Raw genomic sequence first — 17,254 nt, forward strand, 5'->3', positions numbered from 1 at the left:
AACCCACCTTTCCCATGCCCTCTAATTCTCATACCTTACTGCAGCCTTCCACAACCTGGAGCCCTCCAGATGTGTTGGACTACAAGTCCCAGCATGCCCCAGCCAGCGCTGCCCTACTGTAAACTAAAGGTGCATTCCTATGCATGTATAGACAGAAAAAAGTCCTACAACTCCCAGCTGGGAGCTGTAGGACATTATTCTGTCTAAACCTGCATAGGATTGCACCCTAAGTCTAATTGCCTGTAACAGACATAAATGCACATCCTATGGCTTTATCCTGCATTCAGTCAGTGTTATGACCGCTTATCCAGAGATTTGCTGCAGGTCTCTTAAAAAACAACCAATATTGCTGCAGGTAGGAAGGCATCCTTCTGTGTGTGACCTCTTTAATTGTGCCAAGCATGTGTCATGCTGATACAGAGTGTGCATTTGTGGGGAAGGGAAATGACGTCCATTTTAAAGTCAATATTTATGTATATACGACTGCTGGTGTTTGCTTTATTTCACGCCTGGGTGCCACAATAACACAGGACCACACTTCACAAACCTGATCTGGTGGAAAGTACCTTCCTGGCCTTATGCTCTGACTGTGACAAAGACAGGGAGCCCTGTCCTTTTATACTGCAGAACCCCAAAGGAAATGTCCCAATGGCGCTACAAAGCATCTTTAATGCATAATATCCTCAAATGGGTCTCAGGCCCCAAAGGCATTCAGAAAGTTACAAGGAAGGCAAAAAGATTTTCTCTCCATTACAGGTGAGTCAGTGGGCTGCAGTGGTTAGAGTGGTGGACTCGGAACAGGGAGATCCAGGTTCAAAACTCTGCTCAGCCATGAAACTCACCATGGGCCAGTCACTCATGTCAGCCTCCCTACCTCCCAGGGTTGTTGTCAGGATAAAAAAAAGCAGGGAGAAGACCCTGAACCCCTTGGAAATGGGCAAGATATACAATGTCATAATAATGTAATGCAGTCTTCTGAATGATGAATGTCTGCGGAGCCCAAAGGCACTGAATATTAAAGGAGGACATGTGACAATACTGTACATTAAACACATTCCCCAGCATCTTTGGGATCTCCTCTTTTGGGGTTTCTGTGGCTTCAAATGGTGTCCTCATTCAGCCCAGGAGCCTAAGAGCATGAGGCCATCCCATTCAGGCTCCCCTGGGGAAGTTTTAGCCGGAGTAGAAACTCATTCCACCAACTGTTCTGCTTCTAGTTGTGAGAGTCCACCATACACCTTGCACAAACGAACCAAACACCGCCTCCCCTGCAACTCCTTAACTTTTAACAGCTGTTTGTGCGTCGAGGGAAAGATACAGTTACCCCCTCAGAAGGTTTTCCTCCTACCTCCATTACTGGTCAGAGTTTGGCTTGCAGATAAATGAGAGATATACACTGCACTTACCTCTTGGCCAGTGGATAAGACAAAGCAGTGCAAGCCTTAAACGACAAGGTCTAGAGCTTCATTGCAGAATGCCTTGCCCAGAGCAGACGTAGAATCTTACCCCTTTCCAGCAGGTACTGCGGGCTCCCCTTTAGCTTTGGGAGGAGGTTTGTGTGGAGAAGGCGTGGGGGAAGGAGATGGAGAAGATGAGAAGGACCGCGACCTGCAAAATCAGACAAGAGAGAGCCTGGGGTGAAAGGTTAGATACAGCCTTTGCTTCAGCAGAAGTCTGCTTGAATTTGGAGTGAATCTAGGATTGGGCATCTAACAGGTCCAAAAAGATTCAGTTAACTGCTGAGTCAAACATTTAAAGCATTACCATTATTAGAACAATTGCAAAAAAAGAAAAGAAATGATCAGCAATAGGCTTGATACTTATGTGAATCAGAATTTCAAATTAGTTAATACTCATTGTGAAACAACGAAAATAACATTTAAAAATTGGCATGATTATAACTTAACCATGTTAGGCAAGGTTTCTATAAAATGTGGGCGATTCGCTGAACATTATTTGGCAGTTATTGTGGTGGAATATCAGGGCCATTCTATGGGTATTTCATTTTGTTTTATTAAAGCAGAAATAAAGCAAAGTAAAAGCAGCTCTTAAAAAGCAAACATCTGTTTTTAACAGTAAATGTGTTAAGTAGGTGACAGGCCTGTTCTTCAAGCATCATCATCACGGCTTCATGGACTATTTGGCAACATTTGACCAAGGTCACAGAATCATAGAATAGTAGGGTTGGAAAGATTCCTGCAATGAGCAGGGAGTTGGACTCAATTATCTTATAGGACCTTATAAGTCAAAGCATCCCTGACAGATGGCTGTCCAGCTTCATTGTGAATGCCTCCAGTGTGGGAGAGCCCACCACCTCCCTAGGTCATTGGTTCCATTGTCGTATTGCTCTAACAGTCAGGAAGTTTTTCCTGAAGTTCAGCCGGAATATGGCTTCCTGGAACTTGAGCCCATTATTCCGTGTCCTGCATTCTGGGATGATGGAGAAGAGATCCTGGCCTTCCCCTCTGTGACAACCTTTCAAGTACTTGAAGAGCGCTATCCTATCTCCCCTCAGTCTTTTCTTCTCAAGGCTAAACATGCCCAGTTCTTTCTGTCTCTCCTCATAGGGCTTTGTTTCCAGTCTTCTGATCATCTTCGCTGCTCTCCTCTGAACCCTCTCCAGCTTGTCTGCATCCTTCTTAAAGTCTGGTACCCGGAACTGGACACAGTACACAGTACTGGTCAAACAAGAGGCGGTCAAGGGGCTGGCGTGCCAAGACTAGATGCATCCCTGGTAGAGCCCCACACTGAAAACCATTTCAGAGGATCTGTGAGCCACAACACATTTTTTCCCCACCGTGGAAGAGGGGCTGAATTCTCCCACAAGCCCCCACCATCACCATCACAAAGTTATCTGTCCAAGTATAAGCAGGCTGACAGAGAATTTCAAACAGCTTAGAGAGAACACTAGGTTTTCCTCTTACAAAATTCTTGATGATCCAAATAGTTTGGAAGCCCCCGCTGGAAAGACAATTGTTTTTAACTATCTGGTGTGCTAAGCAGTTCCCATGTCATGCTCATGGCTGTCTATGTCCTGGATCAACGGGATTCTCACAAGACACACAATCAGGGTTACTGGGAGAAAAATGAGCACCCAACCCATTTTTTTGGTGGGGGCTGTGCGTGTGATTAGCTCCTGAAGGGCAGGAAGAAAGTGCCAAAACGTGTGGGTGGGGACATGGCTCATAAAATGCGACGCCAATGAACACACCTGCCCGAGTTTCCAGTAATCAGGGGTGGTGCCTCAGCATCCAGGTTGGCTCCCTGCCCCATAAGCCCTCCTATGCCACAATTGCCACAAATGTCATGTATTCCCTTCCCTCCACTCCTTGCCAGTAATTGGCATATTAATTAGGAAGAAACCCAGAATTCTGGAAACAGAATTAAGCAAAGATCAGAACTTAAGTTGCTAATTTCTACATTGCAGAATTTGGGGCAGGGAAGGAAAGGAGGCTGAGCTCTTTCCTAGGATGGGTCTTTGTCCATCCATGTCTTGGTCTAGGGAAGGGGCAGAGAAGGGCTGAGCTCTGCCCCATCAGGCCCCAGTGATAAGATCTCAGGGCGGCATACAGATAAAATCAGTTTGAACAGTTATTGTTGTTGTTCAGTCGTGTCCGACTCTTCGTGACCCCATGGACCATAGCATGCCAGGCCTTCCTCTCCTCCGCTCCCTCCCGGAGGGTGCTCAAGTTCATATTCATTGCCTCGGTTATGCTATCTAGCCATCTCATCCTCTGCCGTCCCCTTCTCCTTTTGCCTTCAATCTTTCCCAGCATCAGGGTCTTTTCCAGAGAGTCTTCTCTTCGCATTAGGTGGCCAAAATATTTGAGCTTCAGCTTCAGGATCTGTCCTTCCAATGAGCACTCAGGCTTGATTTCCTTTAGGATGGACTGATTTGACCTCCTTGAGGTCCAGGGGACTCGTAAGAGTCTTCTCCAGCACCACAGTTCGAAAGCATCGATTCTTCGGCGCTCAGCCTTCCTTATAGTCCAGCTCTCACAGACATACGTTACTACTGGGAAAACCATACCTTTGATTATACGGACCTTTGTCAGCAAGGTGATGTCTCTGCTTCTTACTATGCTGTCTAGGTTGGCCATAGCTTTCCTCCCAAGGAGCAAGCGTCTTTTAATTTCATGGCTACAGTCACTGTCTGCAGTGATCTTGGAGCCCAAGAAAGTAAAATCTGTCACTGCTTCCATTTCTTCCCCTTCTATATGCCAGGGAGTGATGGGGCCAGATGCCATGATCTTAGTTTTTTTAATGGTGAGTTTCAAACCAGCTTTTGCACTCTCCACTTTCACCCTCAACAAGAGGCTCTTGAGATCCTCTTTGCTTTCTGCCATTAGGGTGGTATCGTCTGCGTATCTGAGGGTGTTGATCATTCTCCCGGCAATCTTAATTGCGACCTGTGATTCATCCAACCCGGCATTTCTCATGACGTACTCTGCCTATAAGTTAAATAAGCAGGGTGACAATATGCAGCCTTGTTGTACTCCTTTCCCAATTTTGAACCCATCGGTTGTTTCATGTCCAGCTCTTACTGTTGCTTCTTGACCCTCGTACAGGTTTCTCAGGAGACAGGTAAGGTGGTCTGGTACTCCCATCTCTTTCAGAATTTGCCAAAGTTTGTTGTGATCCACACAATCAAAGGCTTTAGCATAGTCAATGAAGCAGAAATAGACATTTTTCTGGAATTCTCTTGCTTTCTCCATGATCCAGCGAATGTTGGCGATTTGATCTCTAGTTCCTCTGCCTCTTCAAAACCCAGCTTGTACTTCCGGTAGTTCTCGGTTCACATACTGCTGAAGCCTAGCTTGTAGGATTTGGAGCATAACCTTGCTGGCATATGAAATGAGTGCAACTGTACGGTAGTTTGAACACTCTTTGGCATTGCCCTTCTTTGGAATTGGAATGTAAACTGACCTTTTCCAGTCTTGTGGCCACTGTTGAGCGTTCCAAATTTGTTGGCATATTGAGTGCAGCACTTTCACAGCATCATCTTTTAGGATTTTAAATAGCTCAGCTGGAATACTGTCATCTCCGCTAGCTTTGTTGTTAGTAATGCTTTCTAAAGCCTATTTGACGTCACTCTCTAGGATGTCCGGCTCAAGTTCAGTGAGCGCACTATCATGGCTATCAGGGACATTCAGATCTTTCCTGTATAGTTCTTCTGTGTATTCTTTCCGCCTCTTCTTAATCTCATCTGCTTCTGTTAGGTCCCTGCCTTCTTTGTCCTTTATCATGCCCGTCTTTGCACAAAACGTTCCCTTGAGATCTCCGATTTTCTTGAAAAGATCTCTAGTCTTTCGCATTCTGTTGTTTTCCTCGATTTCTTTGCATTGTTCCTTTAAGAAGGCCTTCTTGTCTCTCCTTCCTATTCTCTGGAACTCTTCCCCTTTCTCCCTTGCTTTTTGTTTCCCTTCTTTCCTCAGCTACTTGTAAAGCTTCATCAGGCAGCCACTTTGCTTTCTTGCATTTCTTTTTCTTTGGGATGGATTGAGTTGCTGCCTCCTGAACAATGTTACGGACCTCCGTCCATAGTTCCTCAGGCACTCTGTCTATCATGTCTAATCCCTGAAATCTATTCCTCACCTCCACTGTATATTCATCAGGGATATGATTTAGGTCATACCTGAATGGTTTAGTGGTTTTCCCGACGTTCTTCAATTTAAGCTGAAATGTTGCAACAAGAAGCTCATGATCTGAGCCACAGTCCGCTCCAGGTCTTGTTTTTACTGACTGTATAGAGCTTCTCCATCTTTGGCTGCAAAGGACATAATCCATCTGATTTCGATATTGACCATCTGGTGATGTCCATGTGTACAGTCGCCTCTTGTGCTGTTGGAAAAGAGTGTTTGCTATGATCAGCGTGTTCTCTTGGCAAAACTCTTATTAGCCTTTGTCCTGCTTCATTTTGTACACCAAGGCCATGCTTGCCTGTTATCCTGGTGATTTCTTGACTTCCTACTTTAGCATTCCAATCTACTATGATGAAGAGGACATCTTTTTTTGGTGTTAGTTCTAGAAGGTGTTGTAGGTCTTCATAGAACTGATCAACCTCAACTTCTTCGGCCTCAGTGGTTGGGGCATAGACTTGAATTACTGTGATGTTGAATGGTTTGCCTTGGATTCGTACTGAGATCGTTCTATTGTTTTTGAGATTGTACCCCAGTACTGCTTTCCCCTCCCTTTTATTGACTATGAGTGCTACTCCATTTCTTCTAAGGGATTCTTGCCCACAGTAGTAGATATAATGGTCACCTGAATTAAATTCGCCCATGCTTGTCCATTTTAGTTTGCTGATTCCCAAGATGTCGATGTTCCATCTTGGCATCTCATGTTTGACCACCTCCAGCTTACCTCGATTCATTGATCTTACATTCCAGGTTCCTAAACAATATTGTTCTTTACAGCACCGGACTTTCTTTTCACCACCAGACACATCCACAGCTGAGTGTCCTTTTGGCGTTGGCCCAGCCGCTTCACTCTTTCTGGCGCTACTTGGAAATTCCCTCTGCTCTTCCCCAGTAATATATTGGACACCTTCCGACCTGAGGGGGTCATCTTCTGGCGTCATCTCTTTTAGCCTTGTGATACGTTCCATGGGGTTTTCTTGGCAAGAATCCTGGAGTGGGTTGCCATTTCCTTCTCCAGCGGACCACATTTTGTCAGAACTCTCCGCCATGACCAGTCCGTCTTGGGTGGCCCTGCACGGCATAGCTTATGGCTTCACTGAGTTACGCAAGCCCCTTCGCCACAACAAGGCAGTGATCCATGAAGGGGAGTTTGAACAGTACAAGACAATAAATAATTTAAACACCTAAAAACATATTAAACTATTAAACAAGCTAAAACCAGTTAAAATCTAAAACAATAAAACAGTTAAAACAATAAAACAATAAAACAGATATGAGGCTCTCTACTCTCCAGGGCCCAAGAAGCAGGTGTGTGTGTGTTTAGCTTTCTACTCCTGGTTTGCTTCAAAATGTGCTGCTTCTGGCTTAACACTCAGACACAGCTCTTTGCCCCCTCATTTTAAATCAAGGGCCAAATTCAATTTTGGAGAAGCTCTCAGGGGCTGCATTCTAGTGGTAAGTGGAACAAAAAGGGTGGGGCCAAAGGCAAATGGGCAGGGCCAAAAATACCCAGCGTATTGTGGCTTCAAGCTCTTTCTGCCAGTAACTCAGCCTTGGGAGAGGCATTTCAACCTTTCAGAATGGGGAAAATACCTGTGCAAAAGCATGAGAAACACCAGGCAGTCAGGTGAAAGGAGTCAGGGGAAGGGGGCATGGCCATCTGAGAACCAGGGAGGCCTGTTCTATACCGCCAGCCACTTCTCCTGGCAGAGGGGAAAGACAGAACAGGGACTCCCACAGAGTTCATCTTTTGGAGATGCTAAGAGAAATGTTCAACTGAAAGGAGGAGCAGCAGCAAGTAGCTGCTGCCTGGCTGGGGGCTGAATGCTCCAGGTACCACGGGATGCTTAGGTAGTCACGGGATGCTATAAACATACATTGCTGTACTTCAGCAGTTCATGTCACAGCTGCCTCTGTTGCTTGAAAGAGGAAACCCTGTCCATGGGTCACAGGATAACACAACTGATTTACACAACTCTTGCTTTTCCTCCAATAAGAGCGGATTGTTATGTTCTATCAGGATATTTCATCACTTTTTATCACCTCCGGTAGCAGAAGCCAATCCGAATGTGCAAGGCTGACCAGTAGAGTCTGGCGCTGTGCCCACCTAGGAAATTGCCTCTACTGCTGTCACATGCAGTTGCGGTGATGACATCTATTTGAGATGCCAACTGAGGGTCACAATCATAAACATACTAACTTGTGCCTAAATATGGTGCGAGTCACAGTGGGGCACACCCATGAGTTAATGGGTTTGGAAATGGGTTCCAAAGTCCCGGAGAATTGCTATGACAGCTTACCCCCGCTTGGTGCTCTCTAAATGTGTTGGATTACAAGTCTCATCATGCCCCGGGGATAATGATGAGAGCTGTAGTCCAATGTATCTGACTGGGAGAGAGAATGGGTAATATCAACATTGTCAACACATTTTAACACATTAAACTGAAATGTAATACACATTAGAAAATCTTAGAACTAGACATTTTTATCTAGCTTTGGTAAATGTTGGAGATGTCAAGATTATAATGCTGGATTTCTGCACATGTGGTAGAAGTGATATAATGCAAGAATATTGGGAAGAGATTTTAGAAGACATTAAAGGAAGTATAGACAACGTATTAGAATATACACTACAGGTCATGCTATTAAATGAACTCAGAAACCGTGTGAAGAACAGAATAAAACAGAAAATAGTGGTGAGCAATTTATTAGCAGGAGCATCAGAAAGAGTGATTAAGAAACCAGCAATCGATGAATATTATGGAAGGGAATGTTAATATGGTGCAGAACCTCCCAGCTGAGAGGCTGGGAGAAACAGTACCTGGATCGACTGCCTGAGAAAGAGCTGTGCCTGGAAGAGCGACTAGAGTAGGAGCTGTACGAGGAAGATCTGGAACGCGATCGTGAAGAACCAGATCCGGAATAGGAGGAGGAGCGAGATGATGACCTGAAAGGAAAAGAGAGGGCAGGGGACAACTTAAGAACTTGCAAGCTCCATCCGTTCAAAAGCTCCTCTCACCCCCTTGAGAATCTTCTAGATCAGAGGTAGACAACCTGGTGCCCTCCAGATGTTTTGGACTACAACTCCCATCAGCCTCAACCAGCATGGTCAATGGTCAGGGATTATGGCCGTCCAAAACATATGGATGACACTGAGTTGTCTACCCCTGTTCTAGTCTCAACACCAGGTCCAAGCTCTGCTGTACCCCATCCTTAGAGACTACCTTCCCAAAGGCCTGGGCTGCTTCACCTTGCCACTCAGTCCCAACATGCCACACTAATAGCTTAACTGCCCTTCCTTAGCAGAAAATTAGAGCGATCTGCCCTGACCCTCTCACTGGGTCAGACACTGGGTTGTTCACAACCCACCCCCTTCCCACTGCTGCATTCCCAAACCATGTACTCTATTTCCCTCATCTCTAGCTAAACTTGCTCCTCTACCAGAAACACTTCTCCTACTGGGAGTGAGTTCTGGTAGCCATCCTGGAAGGATGCCATCCCATGGTGAAGTGGTGAAAGAGGGAAGGGCCATAGCTTGGTAGCAGAGCCCCTGCTTTGCATGTGGAAGGTCCCAGGTTCGATCCCTGGCATCTCCAGGTAGGGCAGGGAAAACTCCTGCTTGAACCCCTGGAGAGAAGTTGCCAGTCACTGTCAACAGTACTTGGCTAGATGGACCAAGGGTCTGACTCAATAGAAGGCAGCTTCCTAGGTTCCTATGGTAGCCCTCTTGGGCTTGTACCTTGAAGAACCCGAGCCAGAAGCAGATGAGGCTGAGGTTTTCCGGCGCCTGCGAGCACGGCTGGGTGAGGCGGACATTCCATGCTTCTTTTTTGGAGATTTTGATCGGCGCCAAGGGTCCTTCCACTCATCTGCTCTCTTGGACTGAGAAGGGGTGGTTGTGGTTGCCTCCTTCTCCTTCTTTGGTGGCTCAGGCTGACGGCTGGAAGACAGAGAGAAAAGATTAGCTGGGGAGAAGGCTGGCTGTGGGCCACCCAGTGGCTCAGGGCTCCCACTCTTGTCCTGCTCTTTGAGATGCAGCCAAATGCAAAAGGTGAGCTTAATACTGGGGAAGTAGCTAATAATGTCCAGATGATTATTATTTTATATCCTGCTTTTCTTAAAATCATTCCGAGTGGCTTTCAAAAACAGAAACAAAAAAAAGGTATAATCTAATACGAAAGCAGTACAAATAATGAGTAAAAACAGCAAGAAAACTTAAACACAGCTGTCATAAAAAGAACTGAACAGCAACAGTTCTTTAGAAACACAATTAAGCCTTAACAGCCTGTTGGGATAGAAACATCTTCAATTGACATGGAAGAACAGACAGCTCATGACAAATCAAATGCACAGTTACAAGATGGGGGATATATGGCTCAACAACACTACAAGCGAGAAGGATCTTGGAATTGTTGTAGATCACAGACTGTATATGAGCCAACAATGTGATGTGGCTGCAAAAAAGGCAAATGCTATTTTGGGCTGCATTAATAGAAGCATAGCTTCCAAATCCTGGGAAGTACTAGTCCCCCTCTACTCAGCACTGCTTAGGCCTCATCTGGAGTACTGTGTCCAGTTCTGGGCACCACATTTTAAGAAGGATGCAGACAAACTGGAGAAGGTTCAGAGCAGGGCAACAAAGACGATCAGAGGACTGGAAATAAAGCCCTATGAAGAGAGACTGAAAGAACTAGACAATGTTTAGCCTTGAGAAGAGAAGACTGAGGGGAGATATGATAGCACTCTTCAAGTCCTTGAAAGGTTGTCACAGAGAGGAAGGCCAGGATCTCTTCTTGATCATCCCAGAGTGCAGGACAGGGAACAATGGGCTCAAGTGACAGGAAGCCAGATTCCGGCTGAACTTCCTGTCCGGCAGGTACCAGAGGGTAGCACTGGGAGAGGAGGTTTCGGACCCGTGGCCACTCACTTGTGGGGTGCCACAGGGTTCCATCCTCTCTCCGATGCTATTTAACATCTATGTGAAGCCGCTGGGGGCTATCATCAGGAGGTTTGGGGTGCAGTGTCATCAATATGCAGATGACACGCAGCTCTACCTCTCATTCAAATCTTCACCAAGGTTCGCCGTAGAATCCCTGTCCAAATGTCTGGAGACGGTGAGTGGCTGGATGGGGAGGAATAGGCTAAAGCTGAACCCTGACAAGACCGAGGTACTTTTGGTGGGAGACAAGAGGAGGCTGGGGGATGTTGACCTGGTGTTGAATGGGGTACGGCTACCCTTGAAAGACCAGGTCCGCAGCCTGGGGGTCATTTTGGACTCCCAGCTGTCCATGGAGGCTCAGGTGTCAGCTGTGAGCCGGACAGCGCTGTATCAACTCCATCTGATACGGCGGCTGCGCCCCTTCCTTCCCGACCATCTGCTCCCATCGGTAGTACATGCCCTGGTCTCCTCTCGTTTAGACTACTGTAATGCGCTCTACGTGGGGTTACCCTTGAAGACGGTTCGGAAGCTGCAGCTGGTACAGAACGCGGCGGCTCGCCTGATTAAAGGCAGCCGCTGGCGAGATCACATCACTCCAGTGCTGAAGGAGTTGCACTGGTTACCAGCTGTTTTCTGGGCCAAATTCAAGTTGTTGGTTTTGACCTTTAAAACCCTATATGGTTCCGGCCCAGCCTATCTTAAGGAGCGCCTCCAGCAGCACCAGACAGGCCGCTTAACAAGTTCAGCCTCAGATGGCCTTCTCTCTGTCCCATCAGCCAGGACAGCTAGACTGGTGGGGACGAGGGAGAGGGCCTTTTCTGTAGTGGCCCCCACTCTGTGGAACTCCCTCCCCAGGGAACTCCGTCATGCCCCCTCTTTAATGAGCTTCCGTCGTGCATTAAAAACGTGGTTGTTCAGGCAGGCATTTGGGATGGGTTAGGGTATTTTAGAAAATGTTTTTATTGTAGAATTTTATTGTTTTATTGTATGTTGTACATCGCCCAGAGTGGCTGGGTGACCAGCCAGATGGGCGATTAATAAATTAAATAATAAATAAACTTCAGGAAAAACGTCCTGACTGTTAGAGCAATATGACAATGGAACCAATTACCTGGGGAGGTGGTGGGCTCTCCCACACTGGAGGCATTCAAGACGAGGCTGTACAGCCATCTGTCAGGGATGCTTTGACTTAGATTCCTGCATTGAGCAGGGGGTTGGACTCAATGGCCTTGTAGGCTCCTTCCAACCCTACTATTCTATGATTCTATGATCTCTGTTAGGAGGACATCCCACAGTTTGGGTGCCATCACCAAGAAGGCTTTTTGTCTTCCACCTGTCCGTCTGATCTCAGGTGGGATAGAGAGGCAGAACCTATGACTTTTATCTTAAAGGTTGGCCCATTTCATATGGACAGAGCCAGTCCCTAAGATAGCCCTTTCAAGACAAAGGCTTTAAAGCTTCTGCAACTGGGGGCCCGCCAGATGTCTTGGACTACAATTCTTATCAGCCCTAGCTGGCAGGCTGCCCTAAAGAGGACAGGCGCAGGTTACCATTAGAAATTTAAACCAAGCTGAGAAACAAATTTGTAGGCAATGTAGATGGTATAAAATCAAAGTGACAGGCTGTCATGGCTGGGCCTTAGGAGATGGCTGCAGTTTTGACAGGCATTTGGAGTGGGTTAGGGTATTTTAGAAAATGTGTTTATTGTATAATTTTATTGTTTTAAACTGTTTTATTATATGCTTTGTACAGCGCCCAGAGTGGCTGGGTGACCAGCCAGATGGGCGATTAATAAATTTAACAAATAAATAAATTTGACTGTCATTTCCAAACCATTTTTAGAGGCAGCCCCAAGTAAAGAGCATTGCAACAGTTCAGCCTGGAGGTTACTAGAGTATGAATGACTGATGTCGGTTCTAGACATGATCCCACTGCTGACAGCACAGGGGCACGATCTGCCGTTCTGTGGTGGGAGATTCAGGGCAGCAAAAAATCAGGGAAATGGGCAGCCCATTCCACTATTTTTCATGGCTATAGGAACGGCACTCTAGCTTTTCCCTCTTCCCGAATCCTGGCTCCTTCATATCACTTGGCACCATGGTCTGAAGAGAGCTTTTTACTTTTGGTCATTGCACTGCACTGCTTTGCAAAGCCCTGTTTTATTCCACTCCAGTGGTGGCAGGCAAAGAGGGCTAAACCACATGCTATGTTAAATGGATAGTGTGTAGCTGATCCTGTACTTTAAAAAAAAAAACTTTAGTGTAATTGCATGGGCCCCTGATCTGGATCGGGACTACTGCCTGTGGGTAGGGTATGTTAAACCTTCCCACCCAGCTGCTTTTACCTCCTCCCAATTTGACTACAGAAAGAAAAAAAACCCTCCACTAGGGCCAATGGAGTTTCCCTCCTTTCTTTAGCCCATGTGTGTGGGGAGGGTGAATTTAGTGGGGGGAAATGGCTGTGTGGGAAGGTTTAATCCCCTCCCCCCACCTGCACAAGGTGGTCCCAATTTGGACCCCATGCACATGGTGAAAAAAGAGATGATTGGATACACAGCATGCAGAGCCTGTTCCTCTGGAATACTTAAAACTTCCCTGCAAAGCACTCTGGGGGTGAAGGGGACGACACCAGAGCACTGCAGAGAATGAAGCAGAAAAACACATTCTATTTCCGCAGATGCTTTTTATGACTCAAGCTAATTGAGGGAATTTTACAGATAAGAATGCTTTCTTGTTTAATTAACACTGCAAAACCTCTTTTACTCTTTTGATTTACTACAGCAACAAAAATCCCCTTGTGGCTGCATTATCAAGAAGACCAGATCTAAAAGGAAAAGGGCTTGGTGCTACTGCTGCTGGTGGGAATCAGCCCAATGCTACGATTTTCACAGATGAGAAACGCAAAAGCTTTTTGCCACTGGCTGGGGTACTCTTTAGCTTTGCCTGCTGAAGACAGAAAGACTAGGACATGGGCCAGGGTGTGGGGACGGGGGAAGTGCATATGAATGGCATACCGACTCCAAATCCTATGATTCCTTCCTGCTTGTGTACTTTCCCTCAATCCAAGCCTCTGCTTATTTCTTGCTGCCCCCAAGTACTTGCCATTAACTAAATTATAAGCACGGGGGGGCGGGGGGGAGGACAGCTAACAATACCATACTACATAATGCATGCCTACAGCTTCCATAGTTATTTGATTGCAAGCTCAGATGCCTGGATTTTCTGCCCTAGCCAGTAACACGGGGGTGCAGAACTAGTTTCAGCCTGAGGGCCAAATTCTATTTTGGAGAAGATTTTGGGGGCTGCATTCCAAAGGCCAAAGGGGGTAGTGTCAAAATATCAAACATACCAGTATATTTTAGCTTAAAGCTCTTACTGCCAGTCACTAAACTTTAGGAGAGACATTTCAACCTTTTAGAATGGGGAAAAACTGCACAAAAACCGGGAAATCACAAAACGATTTGTGGTTGGGGGAAAGAGGGCATGGCCACCAGGGGAATCCCAGACCACTCGATTGGGACCCCAGGCCTGTGGTTCTGCACCCCTGTACTAACATCTTTACAACCCTAGGTATTTCCACAAATCCATGACACCTCCAAGTCTGTATTCCAGGATGTGGTCTCAAAAGTTCTAGTTAAAAATATGAAGACCCTAATCCTCATTGAAGCTACAGAAAGCGTGAAAGCAGCACGTGGGCAGTATCCAATAAAGCAGGGCTGGGCAACTTGTGGCCCTCCAAAGGTTGTTGGCCTACAACTCCCATCAGCCCTAGCTAGCAAAGCCAATGGTGAGGCATGATGGGAGTTGGGAGGCCAAAACATTTGGAGGGCCACAAGTTGCCCATCCCTGCTATAGACTTGGGAAGCAGATGGGTTTGGAGTGGGACTTTACTGTCTTTTAGGGACATTTATTCTTTACCAGTGTCTACGCCCTAAACTTCTTGGCCCCATCTTTTCCTGCCCTTACTCTCCTCTTCTACCTATGTCCTTGCTCTGCCTTTACTCTCTCTTATTGTGAAGAAACCTGGGAATCTCTGTATTTACTTTGTGGATGGACATTCACCTGCAGGGATTCTTAAGATTCTAACCAAACTGCAAAGATTCTTAAGATTCTAACTGAAGCTAAAAGGCAGTGCATGCCTGCCCTGGGGCTGAGTGCTTGTCAGTGTGTACGTCACCTGTAAACATAACGTCTCAAATATCTGGTTCTTCGCGGTAGGACTGGGAACAGAATTTTGGGGCTCAAACGCCAATTCCCAGGGAAGTCACTTGGGCAAGGGAGTTCCTGCTGGAAGGATAACTGTAACACAGTTCAACACTTCGTTGCTTTGGCAATCAGCTGTGAGCAAATCATGCTTTTATTGGGTTGTCCTGACAGGTTGCTTCGTTTCAGGAGGAAACGAAAAAGAGAAGTCTGGACCTGTGCCAGGGCATGGATATAAAGAAAAAGAAAATCCCTTGGAATGTTCTAATGCAAATGATCACGCAACACTATTATGCAGCCTGGAAAATAATCTTATGCTCAGAGAAAGTTACTTTTCCCCCTTCCTTCCTCTTCCTCTATGCATGACATAAGCAAGGTGATGGCCTAATCTTATCAGACAGGAAGACCCAGTGACGGCATGGATGTTGAGGAGCATTAAAATCAACGCTCCAGCTTTTGAAGGCAGAAAGTAAATCTAGAAAGGAAGTTTAAAAAATAAAATTAAGAAAGGTGACACAGTGACATCACCGTAAATTTCCCAGAATCGACAACAGGAAATGAAAAGGTAGGGAAGTGGTTGCTCAACAAATGACACCTGAGTTAGATGTTTAAACTAAACTTGAAACACACCTTTGAATGATAAAAAGTGCCCTTTAAAAATGTCAGAAGTAGCCTTCAAATTAGATAAAAGAATGCAGGTAGCCATGTTGGTCTATTAGGGGAAAAATCCATAGGGAGAAAACATCCAAGCAGCAGCAGCAACTTAATACCTTTATTAGAACCACTGACATGAAGGCTTTTTAACAAATAAGGCAGTATATAAATTTTAATAAATAAACTTAAAAATTACAATGTCATGAGCTAGCTTTTCAGTTTCACGGTATTCTTCCTGAGACTGGATGCCAGAGACAGATCTGAATTGACTGCTGGGTTTTGGATTCTCAAAAGGGAGCTTCGCTGGTGATTCTTTGTCCCAGCACATGTTGATGCAACCCGAGATCTTTTGCGCCTGGCACAAATGAGCTTGATTCATCTGCAATGAGATTCCTGAATTACCATCTGCAGATGACTGTCACATATTGCAGATGGGGCTTCTAACACGGCTCTTTAGCAGCAACATCTCTCTCTCTCTCTTTCTACCCATCTACCCATTTTTGTTTGTCAGTTTATGTCACATTTTGCCCAAGGAACAGTTTATTTATTTATTTGGTAGATTTAAATCCCACCATTTTTCCTCCAAGGAGCCCACGGCGGCTCACATGATCCTCCTCCTCCCCATTTTATTCTCACAGCAACCCTGTGAGGTAGGCTAGGCTGAGAGTCAGTGACTGATGAAGCACCCAGTGAGCTTTGTGGCTCCTTAGTCCCAGTTCAACCCTCTAACCACTACACCACACTGGTTCTATGATGCTGGAAAACTAGCCCATAATGGAGGGAGCAATCCTATGGCTGCTAGACAGCAGCTAGACAGCCACAGGATATCTGGTTTTCTGGGAACCAACCTCGGAGCCTGCACTCCGAGGTCAGTTCCCAGAGAACCAACCTCCCTGCTCTTCTGCACTGTCTTCCGAGGCAGCGCGGAATAGCCTCATGCTCTGTGCTTGCAAGAGGAGTGCAGAGTGGCCAAAAAGGGGTGTTCCCAGAGGGCTTTCTGGGGCGGGGCGGGTGGAAATGCCTGTATGACACATCCAATGTGTCGTACAGCAGCCTCCTCCCCTGCTCTGCCCTCCCACGGCTAGACAGCTGCAATCGGTTGTCTAGCCGAATGCAGGGCAGGAGAAGCATGGAGGGAACGATCCCCTCCATGCTTCTCCTGTCCTGCATTGGACAGGTGGTCGCCTCTGAGTTCAGAGGCGGCCACCTATCCCCATAGGATTGTGCCCTTAGCAGCTTTTAGCCGGGCCTGTTACGAAGCCTAATCAGTATTAGCAGAAAAAATAATCATCGTTAATAAAAGCTGGGGATCCAAAGAGCTACTTCAGGGGTGTGCCAAAAACCTTTAAAACAAACAATCATTTTAAATTAAAATTGCAGACTCCCATGCCATTATAACAAACTAGTTATACATTTTAATGGTGTATGCTAAAGGTTAAAAAACCCACTTAAATACTCAGTCTTATAGATTTTAGGATGAGGTATCTGACCAGTCAAGAGAAATCTGGTCAGCTGACTGACTGGTCAAATAATGTTCAAGTATTTTTAAAGTATTAACAATGTATGGCACCCTTCCCTGACCTGGTGCCCTCCACATATTTTGGAGAACAACTCCCACAATTCCCCAGCCAGCTCTGATGGGAGTTGTAGTCAAACACATGTGGAGGGCACCAGGTTGGGGAAGGGTGCCTCAGAGCACAATCCTAGGCACAGCTACTCGGTTCAATATGACTCACTCCCAAGTAAGTATGCATAGGACTGCAGCTGTAATCAGCAACAAGTCTGGTACATGTGCTAAATACAAAAGCAGATTCATTAAC

The 17,254-nt window shown here is 46.0% G+C and overlaps 1 protein-coding gene across 6 annotated transcripts in view; it reads right to left on the reverse strand.

Annotated features, from left to right (window-relative positions):
* The window catches only part of ZC3H18 (zinc finger CCCH-type containing 18), a 72,607-nt gene that overhangs the window by 12,697 nt on the left and 42,656 nt on the right, over positions 1-17,254 (reverse strand). For all 6 annotated transcript variants that reach the window (XM_084812784.1, XM_084812780.1, XM_084812785.1 and 3 more), the window contains exons 10-12: positions 9,379-9,579; positions 8,461-8,586; positions 1,507-1,608 (exon numbers count right to left, since the gene is read on the reverse strand). In XM_084812784.1, the coding sequence (XP_084668910.1) occupies positions 1,507-1,608; positions 8,461-8,586; positions 9,379-9,579 (429 nt within the window). The remainder of the gene's footprint in view (positions 1-1,506; positions 1,609-8,460; positions 8,587-9,378; positions 9,580-17,254) is intronic.

This window comes from Heloderma suspectum, chromosome 8 (assembly GCF_057233095.1).
Source record: "Heloderma suspectum isolate Gila_16-S chromosome 8, 16-S_ref, whole genome shotgun sequence".
NCBI classification, from domain to species: domain Eukaryota; kingdom Metazoa; phylum Chordata; class Lepidosauria; order Squamata; family Helodermatidae; genus Heloderma; species Heloderma suspectum.